This window comes from Myiozetetes cayanensis, unplaced genomic scaffold (assembly GCF_022539395.1).
Source record: "Myiozetetes cayanensis isolate MyiCay16 unplaced genomic scaffold, myiCay2020 scf12, whole genome shotgun sequence".
Lineage (NCBI taxonomy): Eukaryota > Metazoa > Chordata > Aves > Passeriformes > Tyrannidae > Myiozetetes > Myiozetetes cayanensis.
This window is the reverse complement of record NW_026086826.1, coordinates 28,231,434-28,248,660: the sequence shown is the minus strand read 5'-3', so window position 1 is coordinate 28,248,660 and position 17,227 is coordinate 28,231,434. Positions and strand designations below refer to the sequence as shown.

The 17,227-nt window shown below is 49.5% G+C and overlaps 3 protein-coding genes across 7 annotated transcripts in view; 1 reads left to right on the top strand and 2 right to left on the bottom strand.

Moving 5' to 3' along the window:
- Positions 1-2,984, bottom strand: part of LAMC1 (laminin subunit gamma 1) — a 60,047-nt gene extending 57,063 nt beyond the window's left edge. The window contains 1 exon segment of the mRNA XM_050307357.1: positions 2,543-2,984. Within this exon segment, the coding sequence (XP_050163314.1) occupies positions 2,543-2,939 (397 nt within the window). The 5' untranslated portion in view covers positions 2,940-2,984.
- Positions 1-17,227, top strand: part of ZBTB37 (zinc finger and BTB domain containing 37) — a 331,509-nt gene that overhangs the window by 245,951 nt on the left and 68,331 nt on the right. The gene's annotated exons all lie outside the window — the stretch shown is intronic.
- DHX9 (DExH-box helicase 9) overlaps positions 14,824-17,227 on the bottom strand; it is a 45,450-nt gene continuing 43,046 nt past the window's right edge. For 3 of the 4 annotated variants that reach the window (XM_050307363.1, XM_050307360.1, XM_050307358.1), the window contains 2 exons: positions 16,494-16,694; positions 15,923-16,353 (listed from right to left, as the gene is read on the bottom strand). In XM_050307363.1, the coding sequence (XP_050163320.1) occupies positions 16,104-16,353; positions 16,494-16,694 (451 nt within the window). In that variant the 3' untranslated portion in view covers positions 15,923-16,103. Of the gene's footprint in view, positions 14,879-15,922; positions 16,354-16,493; positions 16,695-17,227 lie in introns of those variants that run through there. The other variant, XM_050307359.1, reaches the window with a different exon arrangement.

Here is a 17,227-nt window from a genome sequence, read left to right as displayed (position 1 = left end):
GCAGCTTTTGCTTAGAAGTTGTACTCTGGTTGAAAAACATGGCAGAGCAAATTCACAGAGCTACAAGATCCTGCAAACAAACCCAGAACCCAAGGGAATGTGTTGCAATACCGCAGTATTTCCAAGATGAAGTTTTTTCATCAAAGAAATGTGCGGGTTTCCTCAAAGCCCAGGACGCAGCACACTGTTTGCTCCAGTACACTGGAAAAATACTGCTGTTTTTCAAAGCACACCCACACACACACACACAGGTGCACAAAAGACAGCAGCAATACAGATATGCCCATAAAGTTTTGCCTTGATAACAAGAATTATGATTTCTATTAAAAAAAAAAAAGTAGAGATCAAATCTCAGCTTACCAGTTTTTCCAGGAGTCCCGAAGAAAACATTCCCAATGTACAAAGAAACAAAGAAAAGAAGATAACAAGGCCTTAATAACCTACCTCCCCTTATCTGATCAACGAGACAGACTTACATGGTAAATTTATTTTGAAGCTCCTAAGACAAAGGAACACTCCAGGCTACTGGGGAACATCATCGTGGTCACCAGGTGACCTCAGGGACAGGACTCAGTGCCATCATCTCCATCTCACCAGCACAGGTGGGAGCTTTCACACCACCTGTCCTCAGGCTGTGAAACCCAAGACTCAGCTCCCCCAAATCTTTTTCCCTCTGAATTACGCTGTTAACGATGCTAAACTTAAGGCTCAACAGCTGCCCTTGATTAGAAGCTGTGAATGGTTGCAGCGGGGCCTTCTTTAATTTTTCTTTGATTTAATGACATGATGATATAAGCTGTGGTTTCAACTTTCCATTGGCTGGCTCACCTTCTAGTTGTAAACCATTACCCATTCAGAAATTAATGAAGAGAAGAAAAGAAAAGCTCGTCCACAAACCAAGGCAAAGGCTTACAATACTTTATCCCAGAGGAATCTCTGGGAAGGTAAATTAATCAGAAAATCCACCTTCCTTTTCTGACTGGCTGTGATGGGTTCCTCAGCAATGCTGACTGCTGACACACCTAACCCACCCAGCAATTACAGGAAAACACTGCCCCGGGGATAAGAGGATACAGAGCAGATGTGCCCTCGCACACACACGCGATTTTCCACAGTGCTCACCACTTTTCAAACCGACATCTCCCACCTGGACCACAAGCCTGCTGCCTGGAAAACTCCAGGATCCAACCTGGGGCTTGGCAGTGCTGGGTTACGGGTTGAGCTTGATGATCTTAAAGGTCTTTTCATAGAATCCTGGAACGGCCTGGGTTGGAGGGGACCTTAAAGCCCATCCAGTCCCACCCCCTGCCATGGGCAGGGACACCTTCCACCAGCCCAGGTTGCTCCAAGCCCCGTCCAACCTGGCCTTGGACACTTCCAGGGACGGAGCAGCCACAGCTTCTCTGGGCACCCTGTGCCAGGGCCTCACCACCCTCACAGGGGAGAATTTCTTCCTCATACTATTCCAACCTAAATAACCTGATGATTCCTGGTGCATGGGGCAGCACATGATCACAGTGAGCACACCACTGCCAACTGCCTCTGGCAGCACGGGCTGCTCCTCTCACAGAGCAAGAGCACATCCAACCCAGACTGCAATGGAGCATTCCCTGCAATATTCACTGGAGCAGGCTTAAAATAAACTTCACCTAGCACTGTTGGGCAGCTGCAAGTACACCATCAGCTGAGGGGTGGAGAGCCAGGGCAGGGCCAGACCCTCGGCTGAGGGCACCCCTGACACAGCTGAGGGGTGCAGGAACCATTGACTTGGACCAGGAGAACACAGCTGGGGACCTGCACAGCGAGGATCTGCTTACACCCCCCAAACCCTGTCCTGGAGGTGCCCCGTGAGTGGGGCTGTCTCTCAGCACGGAACCCCAGAATGGGTCAGGCTGGAAGGGACCACAGTGGCTCATCTGGTCCCACCTCCCTGCTCCGGCAGGGTCATCCCAGAGCACATGGAACAGGATTGTGTCCAGACTGGAATATCTCTGTTGAGGGAGATTCCACACCCTCTCTGTCTCTGTTCCAGAGCTGGGTCACTGCACAGCAAAGAAGTTCTTCCTCATGTCCAGGTGGAACTTCCTGGGCATCAGTTCCTGCCCATGGCCTCTTGTGCCACTGCTGGGTCCCCCGAGCAGAGCCTGGGCCATCCTCTGACACGCTCCCTTTGGCTACCAATATACATTAATGAGATCCCCTCTCAGTGTCTCTTCCCGAGGCTGAACAGCCCCAGCTCCCTCAGCCTTTCCTGCTCCCAGAGATGCTCCATCCCTTCAGCATCCTCACAGCCTCTGCTGGAGCTCCAGGAGCTCTGTGTCCCTCCTGTCCTGAGGAGCCAGAGCTGCTCCCAGCACTGCAGATGTGCCTCACAGGGCCCACAGAGGGGCAGGATCCCCTCCCTGACCTGCTGGCAGTGCTCTTCCTGATGCACCCCAGGATCCCACCGGCCACCAGGACCCGCAGCTCCGTCCCCGCCACCCCCATCCCTACCGATGCCCCAGGTTACTGCCCCCAGGCGCGGCCCCCTGCCCGCCCTTACCCAGGTGCAGGGTGAGGTTGACGGCGGTGGGGTGCTGCACGCCGGCCAGCATCGTGCGGCTCTGCCACCAGGTCGCGTCGGCCGGGCTGTTGTAGTCGGTGAGGAAGGCGGCGCCGTGGCTCAGGTGCGGCTGGGCGGCGTCGCAGAGGTGGCAGGACTGTGTGACGCCGGTGACCCCGGTCTGCACGCAGTACTCCTCGGCCGGCGCCCCGCACGTGTGCGTGGCCAGCACCGTGGCGTTGAACGCCGCGTTCACGAACTCGGGCATGCAGCGCTGCGCCCGCCCGCTCCGCTCGTCCGCGCACTCGTCCATGGCGCCGCCGCACCGCGCGGGCACCCACAGCCACAGCACCCACAGCCACAGCGCCCGGCGCTCGCCGCCGCCGCCCCCTCCCATGGCGGGGCCGCGGGTCCGGCGGGGGCGCGGTGTGCGGGGGGTGTCGCTCGCTCGCCGGGTGCCGCCGCTCCGCTCCGCGCCGGCCGCGGGCTGGGACGGGCGAGGCCCGGCGAGGCGAGGCGGGGCGGGCGCGGGGCAGGCCGGGAGCGGAGTCCCGCGGAGGAGCGGGGCCAGGGCCGCCCCCGCCGCCCGGAATGCGCCGCCTTAAAGCGGCGATGGCGCCGGTGGGGCCGGCCGGGGCTGAGGGGGGGATCGCCCTCAGGGCAGCGCGGGCACCGCCTGTGGCGGCGGGAGCGGCCCCCGCGAGGCTGCCCCTCGCACAGGGTCATTTTGGTTGGAAAAGACCTCGATCGTCGAGATCATCGACAAAAGGACCAAGATTATCGAGTCCAAGCCCTGACCCATCGCCACCTTTTCACCCAGCCCGGAGTGTCGTGCCAAGTCTTTCCTTAAACACCTCCAGGGATGGTGAGTGCACCACCTCCCTGGGCAGCCCGTTCCAGCGTTTAATCACGCTTTCTGTGAAGAAATTCTTCCTGATGTCCAACCTAAACCTCCCCGGCATAGCTTGAGACTGTGTCCTGTCCCTGGTTGCCTGGGGGAAGAGGCCAATCCCATCTGGCCTCCACCTCCTCTCAGGTGGTTTATAGAGAGCCAGAAGGTTCACCCTGAGCTCCCTTCAGGCTGAGGCCCCCCAGCTCCCTCAGGCGCTCCTCATCAGAGTTGTGCTCCAGTTCCTTCTCCAGCTCCTCAGTGTCCTTCCTGAGGTGAGGAACCAGAACCAGACACAGCCCCCGAGGTGCGGCCTCACCAGTGCCATTGGCCTTCCTGCCCCCCTGGGCACACGGTCGCTCGTGTTCAACCAGCTGTCAACTGGCACCCCCACGTCCTTTCTGTCATTTAAACGCTTTTCATAGGAAAAAAAACACAAACGTTTCTTGAGAAATGTTGGAAAAGCGGTTGTGCTTCGCCAGACAGACGGTGCTTAACCTGGCTGGTTTGTGCCATGCAAGGGTGTGACGTGAAGTGAGTCTGAGGGGACTCGCCTCAGCTGCTGTAATTTTTAATGAATTTTGGTTATTGCCGTGCCTAAGCCCAGATCTCCAGGCTGCTGAGAAGCATCGGCACAGTCAGACCTGGTCAAAGGCTGCATTATGGCTTTCAGCTGTCATAAGATCTTCCTGTGGCTTTTCAGGTTGAGGAGCTGTGTGAAGATTGTGTAAAATCCAGGAATCCTATAAAGCCAAAATATCCCTGCCCATGGCAAGGGGGTGGACTCGATGGCCTTTAAAAGGTTCCTTACGACCCAAACCATTCTACGGTTCTATAAAGCTGCTTTTACAGGAGAAAGTGCCTCCAGAAGGCTGCTCAGGAAACAGGAAACTACTCCTCGAGATAGAAACTGATAGGGGAGTCAAGGAAAGGCTTTGTAAACTTGCTTATATCCTGAGAAAACCTGAATACAGCATGTAGCTGAAAGAACTGGAAAAAAAAATACAGTCTATATTTCTTCTGGGGAAAAAAAAAAATCCATTTCAAAGCACACAGGTAGGGCCATCCTCAACATTTTATGTGAAGTCATCCCGGCCATTTCCAGGGTACTGACTCTAGTAAATCCTGAGAAAAATATATCTGCTGCTATTTAATATTTGCCATCAAAATCCACTCCACACTCTTAGTGCAATTTCACCTCGACACACATAATTAAAGCGCTCAGATCGAGAGATGCAATTATATTTCAATTGGTAAACCTACACTCATTTAACTGAAACTCAAATTAAGTCTCATATCCCTATAAATACAGGACTTGTGCTTTCCTTTTAATATCTCACCTACTAAAATAATCCATCAAAGCGTTGCAGCGTATTCCCCACACACCCACTTCCTTCCCAAGGCAGAAAAAAAGCACCCTCACGTAAAATAATTGGGCCTTGAAAGCACAGAACCTGGAGAACTTGTGTGGCTTTGCAGTGCTTGTGGGGTGAATAATGATAAAAAATGTCTTGGTCGATAAATTGTTACGACTGGAAACTCCCACAAAGCGGAGTGAGTCATCCTGCAGGGCAGGAGTGGCCTGAAAGGAAGGAAGGAAGGACTGTTTGATAGGATGGGCACCTACAGTTAACCAGCTGTTCAATGGGAATATTTGTGGATAAGGTTCATGTCTGTGCTGGGCTTAGACAGCACAGTCATGAAGCTTATCCACAGATATTAACTGTAAATTAACAGTAAGTTAACTGTAGAAATCAGTATGTTATTGCTTTCTGTTCTTTTATCGGTACCCAGAGCAGGTTAAATGAATGAGAACAAGTGGGGAGACAGTAAGAACAAACAGAAGAACTGCAAAAAAGGAAAAGCAACACAAAAACCCAAAAGGAAACAGCTTTTGTAAAAGCAGCCCTTACAGGAAATTCTGTCAGCTCTCAGAAGGCCAGAACTCCCAAGGCTGGCAGTCTCTCTTAGAAAAGACCTCTTTTAGAGGGAAAAAAAAAAAAAAAGAGTAAGAAAAGCAGTGTTTTCTTTCCTTTTGATTAAAAAAAAAAATTACAAATGAAGAGCACCATTGGTCTCTGTCCTTCTGCAGCAGCTCAAACCAAGCACTAGCACACCTCTGCACCAAGGTATTTGACCCACTTGGGGCTTAGGAGGTCCAGAGTGTTTTTAGGAGGAGTCACAGGGCAGCACTCACTTTAAAAGTGTTTCAGTCTTCCCACAGTTATTTAGCATCAGCATCTTATTCACGGACAACATTTGTGCATTTGGGAAAGGAAAACCCCAAGGGAAAGTGCTCAGGAGTTTCAGCCTGGGATCCCAGACCTTCATGGCTCCCTGGGTGTCAATTTAATTAAAACAGGGAAGCCACCCAAGCAAGCTTAGGAAATGCCTCCTGTCACAATCTGGCTGGTTTGGGGAACCCAAGAAGAAGTTTCCAGCAGCTTTCCTGCCCTGCTCTTTGTCATGCAGGGGCTCCCCACCGGCCCCACGATGCAAACAACAGTAATCACAGCAGACATCCCCTCCCCGGCCACCAAACAGCCCCTCTTTTGCATATTATCCCAAAAAACTTGTACAGCGGCTGTGGGTAGTTGCTGTAAAAGCGAATAAAGATCTACCTCTGAATCTCTTCATGTGAGGTAATATCTGCATCTTAAAAGTTTCTGCAAACCCGGGAGAAATGAAAAACAAAAAAGCTGATTATTTTATCTCTTTCCTCAATTGGGGTCTGGGATGTTGCCTCATTTTCTCTCATTAATACTGTAATGTTAGGGGAAAAAATATGCTAAAACAAAAATAAAACATGAAAGGCCTGCACAGCTTTTCATCTCCTTATGGTGGATCCAAACACAGCTCATCCTTTTTACTTTTTTCATGTGTATGAGCTGAATTTGTAATCTTTTCTTCCTAGCAGATAAGATTTGTACATGTTATCTTCACTCTTTTTATCCTGTGGTGTAGTCCTGGGCTGAATTTAACAGCCCACATCTTGCAGTCTGTGTTAGACCACGGCAGTGACATCAGAGGGACCTAAGCCAGACCAAATGATACTTCCTTCCCCTCTCCAAGCCCTCCCCTTGGCTGTCCCATACCTTTCCTGCTGGGAAAGGGCCATGCATGGGTGGCTGCATTCAGCCTGGCACTTCCCTTCCCTTCTCTGGGAATTCAGCCACCTTCACCTTTGCGCTCTGCAGGGTCCACTGATGGGTGCTGTGCCACCAAAAACACCCAGCAATAATTAGGTTTCCAACACACCAGTGAAATTCTCTCTGTAAAGAGCAGGACTCAGATCCACTCGGGTCATGCCTGAGTCCTGTTCTTCCGTGACTTGCATATCTCCATAAATCCTTCCCAGGCAGGAGCTGGGGCTGTTTACACTACAACATTCCCAGTGGAACTGTCTTCCAGGCCTGATAACATGTACTGTGTGTGTTGAGGGTGCTCATGGCTGTCTCACCACGAAGGGTGTTGACCTGTGTGACCACAATGGGGTTGTTTAACAAATATCCTTCCTGACCTTCCAGAAGAATTCCCAAGATTGTTTTCAACAGAAAGCTCGATAACTTCTTTTGCCCAGTGCCAACAGGGCTGAAATGTTCTTCCCAGTTAGTTCTTCCTAATTTATGGTCACAGCCTCTCTTTCCATGGCACCATCTGCCACCCAGTCTTGCTGTGACCATTATTTTATTAATAGCAAATAGTGTAGCTGTTCTATCTATTGTAAACCCCTCTGTTCCTTCATAAAAATTGGCTACTCAGAACAACCTCGATTCAAGTGCTTCCCTCATTGTAAGAGCTCACCTTTGTAAGCCTGATGTTCTTTAAGCCTCATTTTCCTTTGCTTGCCACTCTTGGGACCCCAGCTCACTTCACCCTCCCCTGCATCCCCTGTGCCTCTGTTGATGGTCAGGCAATGACCAGCTGAGAGGACAGAGGACACATTCTCTGTACTGAAAGCCCCCCTGCCACCAAAAACTAAATAGACAAAAGAAACCATTCAGGGAAAATCTGTTCAGTCGCTGTAGCCAAGAAGCAAAATCATAAAAAAAAATAAAATAGTTGGAATGAACAGAATCTTCTGAAAATATAGCTATCAGCTCTACAGAGTCTCTGCAAAGCTACCAAGTATTCAGGATGCTTAGGTAGATGCTTGCAAGAACACTAAAAGGTTACTTTTGACATCAAGACCGCTCCTCTGTGAAACATCAATCCCTTGATCTGCTCTTCAGAAAGAACAAAGAGTCACCCTGAAATACATGCAGTGGCTCTCATACAAATTGCCCTTGCAAATTAAAAAAAAAAAAAAAAAGCATCTAAATTTGCCATTAATCCCAATCCAGAAGGCAGAGCATTGGAACCTCATTCATTAGGAGGAAGTGAACTCCTGTTTCCTTCTGTGTCCGTGTTTTTTTGAATAATAAGAGAATTTATCCTCCCAGTTTGAAGCATGCTGTGTGTAAACACTCACACAGCTACTTATGGATTATCAAAGCAAAGAGGAAAATTGAGATTGTTAGGGAAGGAAATGGTATTTTTAAACTCATCACTGGATAGCATAAACAATGGGAAAATATATAAAATGCTGTATAAATAGACTGTTTCCTGCTACAGTCTCGTATTTTTCCTTTTTGAAGTTCCAGCAGCAAGCTACCTAAGGAGGAGATTTGGAAACATATTACAGTAACAACTCCTTAGGCAAGAAAAACCAGTAGTTTTTATAGCTGTAAGCCACATTTTGCTTTCTGGAGTCCTCAACATACTTCCCCCCATTTTCCTGACACTCGGGTCATGGAAATACCAGAGGGACAAAGCCAAGCGTTCAGCAAAATGGAGGGACTGCAAAGGGATGGGACATTCTGAACCCTGCATCCTGCTCTTTGACTCATCAGATCTTTAAAGAATGGGAAATCTGTAGCTTCTGCAACTGGCATTCATTTCTTCCATTTTGGAGCCCAGGAAAATTTAATTAATCAGAGAATTTAATTAATATGAAAAGCATTTATCGGAGTAGACCAACCGCGACATTGATCTGGCAGTTCATCTTCGATACACTGATTTACCTTCAACTACAAGCACATTATTTAGGTCACATGAAAAGTTAAAATCAAGAATTAGCATGTTGAGTTCTTAAGCAATGAATTGTAATTGTTTTTGATGGAGTTAACCTACAGTGAACACCAGGGGAGGGTGCAGAGGACAGGCTGCACCTTTATAGGATGGCAATGTCAGTCCCTCCTGCCCCTGTTTTCTCAGATTCCTGTCAGTGAAAGGTCTTTTAGTTAGCATTGAATCAACATTAGAGATTTAGATACCATTTTAAATCACAGAATGCTCTTTAAAACCTCCCGTGTTTGTTCTCACAGTGAAGTTCGTTGCACAACGGGTAAATTGGGTTCGATGGCTTTTGCCAGGTGGGTATCCCTCAGGGACACTCCCGTCCAATTCACTGACACAAATGTAAACCTAATTCCCCACACAGTACCTGAAAGCATCATAAGCTTCCAGGTAATCACCAAGAGTTCTTTTCAGCTCACCTTCATTTGGGAAGTGCCCAAGGCCAGGGTGGAGGGGACTTGGAGCAACCTGGGCTAGTGGAAGGTGTCCCTGCCCATGGAATGAGATGAGCTTTAAGGTCCCTTCCAACCCCAACCATTCTGGGATTTTATGAGAATATTTAAAGTTCTTTTCTTTTTCCTGCTCCACCTCACATTTATATCTTCCAGCCATTCCTTGCCCTCCCTGGAATTGAGGCTGTAAGTCCCAAAGGGAACAAGCAGCAAGAGCTTCTCCTGCTTTCTTATCCTGCAGAAGTCAGGCTTGAAAGCTTTCACTGGTGTTCACCTCACCTCCCGCTCACCTGAGGACAAGAACAGGTGCCCCTGGTTTTAACCAATCCCATCTCCCAGGGCAAGAGGCAATAACAACCCTTCCCTCACTGGAAGCCACATGGCCAGGTCCCAGTTTAGCAACATCTGGCTTTCCAAGCATGGAAAACAGCAGGAATAACCCAGCACAGCTGACACGTGACTGTGTTAGTCCCCACTGAGGCACAGCACACACTGAGCATTCTTCTCATGCTGAACCCAAACACTCCCGCTCGTGTTCCCTTCCAGCTCCCAGATGTTCTCCCAGTGTGTTCCTCTCCTCGTATCCTGTGGTGGGGGCTGCCAATTTACTCAGAGTACAGAGAGGAGTCAGCTCAGGGGAGCCATTCATGCCACGAGGTGAGGGAATTTTGCAGGTCTCTTGTGAAGGGGTGAGGAGCAGCCCCAGTGGCACAAAGCAAGAGGTGCTCGCATTGCTTGTCAGTAAAGATTCCTCCTGCTGCCCTGCATGGCTGGAAGACCACTGGGAAAAAAACATATTTCATGCTCATTATTAGGCTATGAACATGCCAATAATTTTTTTTTGCTGTCTGTTTGGGGCACTTACAGACTTGTCAGTGCTAGTTCTCTGTAAACTGGTTTGTGGGATCAGCAGCAACAGGCACAGTCAAAGCTCTTTGGTAGATAAGACTTGTACAGGTTTATTCTGAGACGTTCCAGGACAATTGTAATGGAAAGGAAACATCTGATGAGCTGTACTGATAACAGCTGATATTATTCAGTGAATGTCTGGAGCAGTGCAAATCTGGTGTGCGCTGTGGAACAAACAGAGCAGCTTAGAAAAGGAACGAAGGGACGAGCTGAGAGATGGGGTGTGTCAAAGCCACATTTCCTGGAGCTGGTAGAGTTGGAATTCTGCTGTAAATGGCCAGTCTGAGGAAAGATCACCAGGGATGGCACAGCACAAGCACCCTGGTTAGGCATGTGCAGTCCCAGAGCCGTCGAGGAGCAGAACCCACCTTTGTACCAGGCCTAAAATAGGGAGGTACCACCTGGTTAATACAGAGCACTTGTGGCCATAACTCCTCTGGCTCTCTCCCGTGTATCTTTGATGCAATCCATGATGATGTGCATCCTGAGGATCCAGGAGAACTCTTGAGATCACTAGGCCAATGACCTACATGTTGTATTTAACAGAGCAGGATTTCACCAAGGGTCTCTCTCAATCACTCCCTGGGATAACATGAGCGTCACTAAGCACAGGGTGTTGTGGTTGGAAAGCCTTTTTTCTTAGAAAGACAACTAATGCTTTCTTTCAAGACTTCTGTTATGTAAACACTTTCAGCTCAAGATTCAGTTCCCAGCCTTCTCTTGGATAAGTCACCGAGGCTGAAGTCTCTTCCTTGGACCTATTTTTGGCCTTGGACACTTTGTGATCACTTTGAACTCTCTCCAAATTTTTCAGAGTGTAAAAATGCTGGATGTGAGAATTGGGTACATTTTGGAAGCAATCCTTCCATTAGCATATGCAGCACTAACATAAACGTTTTTTATCCACACATCTTTGCAGCCACCACGTGTTCACCTCTTTTTCTCCCCTTATTTATTTACAGTGATTTTTAGGTCCTCTGTAGAGAATGCTTTCTGCAGATCTGGTTTTTACTAAACTTGCTTTCCTGACAAAGATCCTTCACTTGGAACAAAACACTGAGCTACCTGAATTGTTTAGACAGCTTTGTATATATTTGAGTCCCAGGCAATGAGGGAAGGAGCCATCCCTTAAAATGTAAATTCAGGAAGCAGCCTTTGGGACAGCCTCCACACTCCTGTGTTGCTCACTTGTAGGTGTTGGTTACTGTGGCCACCTGATGTAGCCATTCTTTTTAATGTATGGGGTTTTTTAAAGTCTCTTTTAAAGTGACACAATCAGCCTGAATCCCAGAGGTTTTTCTTTGGAAAAAAAAATTAAGACTCAATTCTTTTAAAACTTCGTTGAGCAAATGGAATTTGAAACACTCAAAGATAAAATTTCTGAGTTTTGAAAAAAACTTCAGTCTCGGACTTTGTCCTGAGTGAGGGAAGAAAAAGAAACCTTCATCTGAAGCTCTCGAGAGCCTGCAAATATGAAAATGCTTTCACATTTGGCTGTTGATTTGTTTTACTTCGTTATTGGTGCTGCACCCTGAGAATAAAGATTATCAAACGGCAGCTGCAATTCGTAAGCTGACTTTTCTCCTCAGGGGTTTGACTTTGTTTTCCTCACGTTTCAGGTCACAGCCAGCTTGAGAAACTGCAAACCCCCCAGCAGAGCAGGTGAGGGCCCTCTGAGCATCCTCTGTTCGTCTGTTCAGTCGGCAGGTGTTGCTGTTTACTGTGAATTCTGGGAACAAACTGGTGCTCCAGGGGCAGACTCGCTGTGGTTCTCCCGTTGTGGTGATCCGTGGCAGTCACCAGCACCTGCAGAGGAACGTGATTTACGCCGATTTACACACCCCCAGCATCGGTGTGGGCTGCACCTTCAGCTTGTCCCGAATATCCACGCCCTCCTGGAGGTGGCAGTTGCTCTGACTGATGCCCTGGAGATGGTCCTGAGGCTGAGGGTCTCCCCAGTGCCTCTCCTGGGCTGGAAAAGTCGGGAGTTCTTGTCAATCCCTTCACCAGGCGCTGTTTCTCTGCAGGGCAGGGTTGGGGCAGGATAAGGGCACTGCCCCCTGCTCCCTGTTCATCCCTCCAGCCCAGCAGGGCTGCTGGCTCTCTGCTGGGCTCCTACAAGAGCACCTCACCCACCTGACTGCGCCACATCTGCAGACGCAGGTGGGGGATTCTTTAACCCCTCTCCCCTGTCCCCTCTGCCTGCTGCCCTGCCCAAAGGCTGAGCGAAGCCAAACTCCGTTCCTGAGGCATTCCTGAGCCTCCTGCCAGCTCCACTCGCCAAACCAAATGTCTGCAGTGGCCCTCAGGGAGGGGGCTGAGCCCTCCCGTGGCAGCTGTGGAAAAGGTCACGCAGGAAACAGCAGCAGTGCTGCTCAGCTGCTGGCCCGGCGCTCCAGGCATGGATGGCAGCGTGGTTTGCACCGGGGTTCAGAGCTCTCTCCTGGCTCTGCCAGGTTCAGCTTACAAACTCAGGAATTAGCAAAACTTAGCTGATTAATTGGGGTTTGTTCCATCCACTTTGGTTATTCTAACTGAGAGGGGCCTCAAGGCCTGTGACGCCTGAAAACCTTTCATTCTGTCAGTCTGCACATTCTGTCTCTCCTGCAGAAATCCATGTTTATAAGCAGGGGGGCCTTCCAGGAGATTATAAATATCTAAAAGCCTACAGTTGTGTCACAGTCAGGGATGTACCAGAAATCTTCCCACCTGGCTTCTCCTAAGAACAAACCCGAGCAGTTTCCATTGCTGTGCTTGATTTTCATATTATAAGTAGTTATTAATAAGGTAACAATTGTTCCATGGGGAAAGAAGGTGGTTTTGGTTGAATAGTTTGGGGCTTGTTTTCCAGGTGATTTAGCACTTTGTAAGCACTCTGGAACTGCAGTCTCCCTTCTCTGCATATCCGTGGGATAACAGGCAGGTGCCTTGCACCTTGCACAGAACATAAAGGCTGTACAATTAATTGGCAAGTGGATTAAATCTGTCGGGAATGACATGGGAAATCTGGCAGTGCCAGGGAAAAAAATCTCTTCCCATGTAAATGAGCATATACATTCCTTATTTATGATTTAGTGATTATATACCAGAAATACTTTATATTTTAAGAGGAGTTGTGGGGCAGAAATATATTGGGCAAAATATTCCATTTAGTGTCTGCCAGGCTATAATGAAGATTTTTGTGCTTTTTACCATAATATGTCCTCATATTACATCACATAATGTGTTTTAATCCTAAATTCTGTATCCACGGCCTTTAGCTGTCCTAAAACTTTTTGAGCTCTGATCCAGCACCTGGCATTTATGGATTCTTTCTTCCACTTTGGTGCCTTAAATTCATCTTCAGCTGGATTGGGAGGACTCCCAATGTCCTTCCTCCCACTGCAGATGCTCATCCCAAACCAGCCAAGCTCGTACTTCGGACAGTGCCAGATTTCTGAGTCACTCCAAGGTTTTAAAAAAATTCCAAGTTTATAATGGTGCCTTGGAAAATATGACATCACTGGGAGTTTCTCAGCGAAGTCTCCTGCTCTGAGACCATCCAGCAGCCCAGGGCCTGTTCAGTTCCCACCACACCGACCTCGGATCATCCCAACTCTTCAAATTCTTCCTTGCCACCAAATCCCAGAACTGCTCAGGCCTGCAGAGCAAATGAGGGGGAAAGTGGAGGGCAAGCAGGAAACAGACGTAGAAAACATCTTCAGGAATGTCCCTCCTTATCAGTGCATTGCAGTGAGGCAGAGTTCCTGTGGGAGAGAGCGGAGAGCTGAACCCACAACAAACCCACCGTGCCACGGGGATCTGGGTTATCCCAACTCCAGCTCCATCCCAGAATCCTGGCCCTGCCTGCTTGTCAAACAAAGGAGCAGCTGAGCACAATGTGAATAAAAACTGAAGTGGTTGTTGCTCTGGAATTATCTGCTGGGCAACCAGTTGTGAGAGGAATTAGATTTTAAGATGCTTTACAACAGGCAACGTCATCAAAACAAAAAAACAACACTTGAGGTATATTTTCTTTATATTTTCTTTCTCCTTGGAATCCTTGAGTCAGATCTTTACTTCCCTTTCCCCCCAAAATAAACCCCACCTGGCTTCTAATTCCTTTAACAGGAGGTAAGAGGAACAGTGAGGAATCACATGCCAGGCGCTGGCTGTAGGTCAGGAGTCGAGTTATGGAAGAAAAACAGTTTTTCATGTAGTTTCCTATATGGTCTTTTTGACCCTCTCTTTGCAGATGGCAGCGTGGGAGGAGAACTTGGAATTCCATCATACAGTCCTGGTATCTAAAACCCCTCTGCCAAAGGAACTGACTGCAGGAAACAGAGCAGGGCAGGGTTAGAGATTGCTCTTAAACTGGAAGAGCAATCTGGATTTTGAGTTGCTCACTCCTTCCTGGGTGGTGGGAGATTTTTCTGTGGACCCTCCCTTTCACCAACGTGATGATTTGGACGTGGACACCATGAGGTCGTTTTCCCAGGAGAACATGAGGCTGTAAACTTATCCCTGCTCACTAAACACATTGTTATTGGGCCTTAGTGTTGTGGTTCTCTTCTGATTTACCTTTGTAGCTCAAAGCAGCCCTGATTAATGGTTCCCAGCAAATGATAGGGAACTGTAAGTTCCCCAGGGCTTTCGATGGGATTAAAGACTTTCAGTGAGAAAATAAACAGCAGAGGAGAATTTATTAGCTACTATCTAGGGAAAAACAAAAATCCTGTGCCACTGGGATACAGCAGAGCAGGAATTCAGTGCCAAAGCAGTCTCCTCTAACACACCTGCATGGCAGCCAGTGTTTGAACTGACAAACTGCTTCCAGGCTGCCACTTCCAGACCTTCTCCCGTGAGCAGCCCAGTTCCACCTTAGAGGGGGTCATGGAAATCACTCAGCTTTCAGACACAAGCAAGCCACTCACCTTGATCAGGTTGTACCTCTGACATGAGCTGTGCTCTGGCTGACATTCCTCACCCCTTTTTTTGGAGGCAGAAAAAGAGATCAGTGAGCTGATCCCCATGCTAATCTCCAAGACAAAGATTCAAGGAACTACCAAGTGTTATCCTTCAGACTACAGTTTGGACACTATTATTTTTTGTCCTTTTCCACTCGGAACTGCAAAAGCAGAAGAAATGGTGATTGTCTCCAAATCCCCTTATGAGAACTCTGTGACATCAAGAACCAGCAGATACACGTGATACACAAAGCCAGCACAGCTCAGGCGGGTACAGCAGAGCTCAGGGAGTTCTTTCCTCTTGAATTCCAGTGATTAGATGTGCTGCACGGGAGCTGTGAGTGCTCTGACCCTTGGGCTGTTTGAGGCAGAGCACAGATCCCTGCACTGACACAGTGAACTCACAGTGAAAACGTTCATGTCATTGCAGGTTAATTTTGGGGTTTCTGTACCCCGGCTGCCTAAGCTCCTCATTAGCATGTCAATCCTTGTTTACACTGTGCTATTCATCAAGTGTAGGCAAGGATTATTGCTTCCCCACTTAACTGGGCCTGGGGGATTAGATACTAAAAACCAGACTGAATGTTGTTAAGCAGCACTTTCATGCTCGACACTCCTTAATATGTAAAACTCTAAGCACGCAGATAAAACCATAAGCTGCCATTTGTAGATGCTAAAAAGTCCACAGCATCTTCCCCCTCCACAGCCTGTGACCTGCACGCTTTCATTTGTTATTACACCTGTTATTACACCTGCCTCTTCCCCAAGTACCCATTAACTTTGTGAACGATTCTTAGCAGCAAGATGAAATTAGAATCACGGAATGCCCTGAGTTAGGAGGCACCCACAGGGATCCTGGAGCCCACGTCCTGGCCCTGCACAGGACCCCCCGAAAAATCACACCAGTTAGATTTAATCTCTGCGTTGCTGAAAGGGGCTGTGGTGCTGAGCTGTGCCCAAGAGGCACAGACATCTCAGGGAGCTACAGAATGCCTCATATCTCCAACAACCACAATTAACATCAGAAGGCTCCAAGACCCAAACCCAAAATCAAAAGTATGGCATGTAACTCTTTACAAACAAACTCTTTATTAAGAATAAAATCATACAACTTGCAGGAAATTCCCTAAGGGCACGATATATTACAGAGCTGTACTAGTACTAAGGAACCAAAATGGCAAACAGACTGGGAAGAGGAAGAGAGGAATTTGGGAGAGGAAGGCCCTGGAGAGACTCCACTTCCCCCACTACCACCCGGCCCTGCCGTAGCCTCCCCGGTAGCCCCCGCCCGCTCCTCGGTACCCTCCTCCTCCTCCTCCTCCCCTGTAGCCGCCCCCACCTCCGTAGGGGCTGCCCGGGTACCCCCGTGCCCCGCCGCGCCGGCCGCAGTACCCGGAGTACCCGGAGTACCCTCGGTGCCGGGGGGAGCCTCCCCAGCCCCGGGCGCCGCCGTTGTCGTAGCGAGTCATCTTGGGGGGGCGGGGGCCGTCCCCGAACCTGCAACACAAACAGGGAGCCTTGAGGCGGCCTCACAAACCCTGCAGCTTCCCACAGGCTGCAGGGACTGCCGAGCCGAGCGCCGTTCCCGCGGGCAGGGGCAGCGCTCTGTCCCAGGCGTGCAGAGGCACCGCGCTCACCGTGTGTTGGCGGGCAGGAGGGCCATGCCCGCGGCCGCGGGCCGGGACAGCTGCCGGATCGCCGTCAGCATCCGCTCCTGCGCCGGCTCCAGGTGCCGGACGATGCCGGGATCTTTGCTCACCTCCACCACCAGCCCCTCCACGGCGGCGCGCAGGGCGGTGATGCAGGCGGCCGCGGAGTGCCGCATCCGCAGCTTGATCCTGCGGCACAAAGCGCGTCAGAGACACCGGACACGCGGCGGCTCCTCCTGGGGCCACAAACACACCGGCTCATCTCTGAAGTTCTAATCTAGGGCAGATTGGCCCCACTGCAAAATCCCCAAAGTTTGACACTGCTAAAACACAACTGTTCTTCCATCGAAATCTGCTCTTGAATTACAACAAAGGGCCATGGAGATGCTCCAAGGGCTGGAGCCCCTCTGCTCCGGGAACAGGCTGGGGGAGCTGGAGTTTCTCAGGCTCCAGGGAGAACTCAGAGCCCCTTCCAGTACCTAAATGGGGCTTATAAAAAGGAGGGAGAGGGACTTTTTATATGGGCAGACAGGACGAGGTGGAACGGTATGGAACTGCCAGAGGGCAGGGTGAGATGGGATATTGGAAGGAATCCTTCCCTGGGAAGGTGGGGAGGCCCTGGCACAGGTTCCCAGAGAAGCTGTGGCTGCCCCTGGATCCCTGAAAGTATCCAAGGCCAGGTTGGACGGGGCTTGGAGCAACCTGGGCTGGTGGAAGGTGTC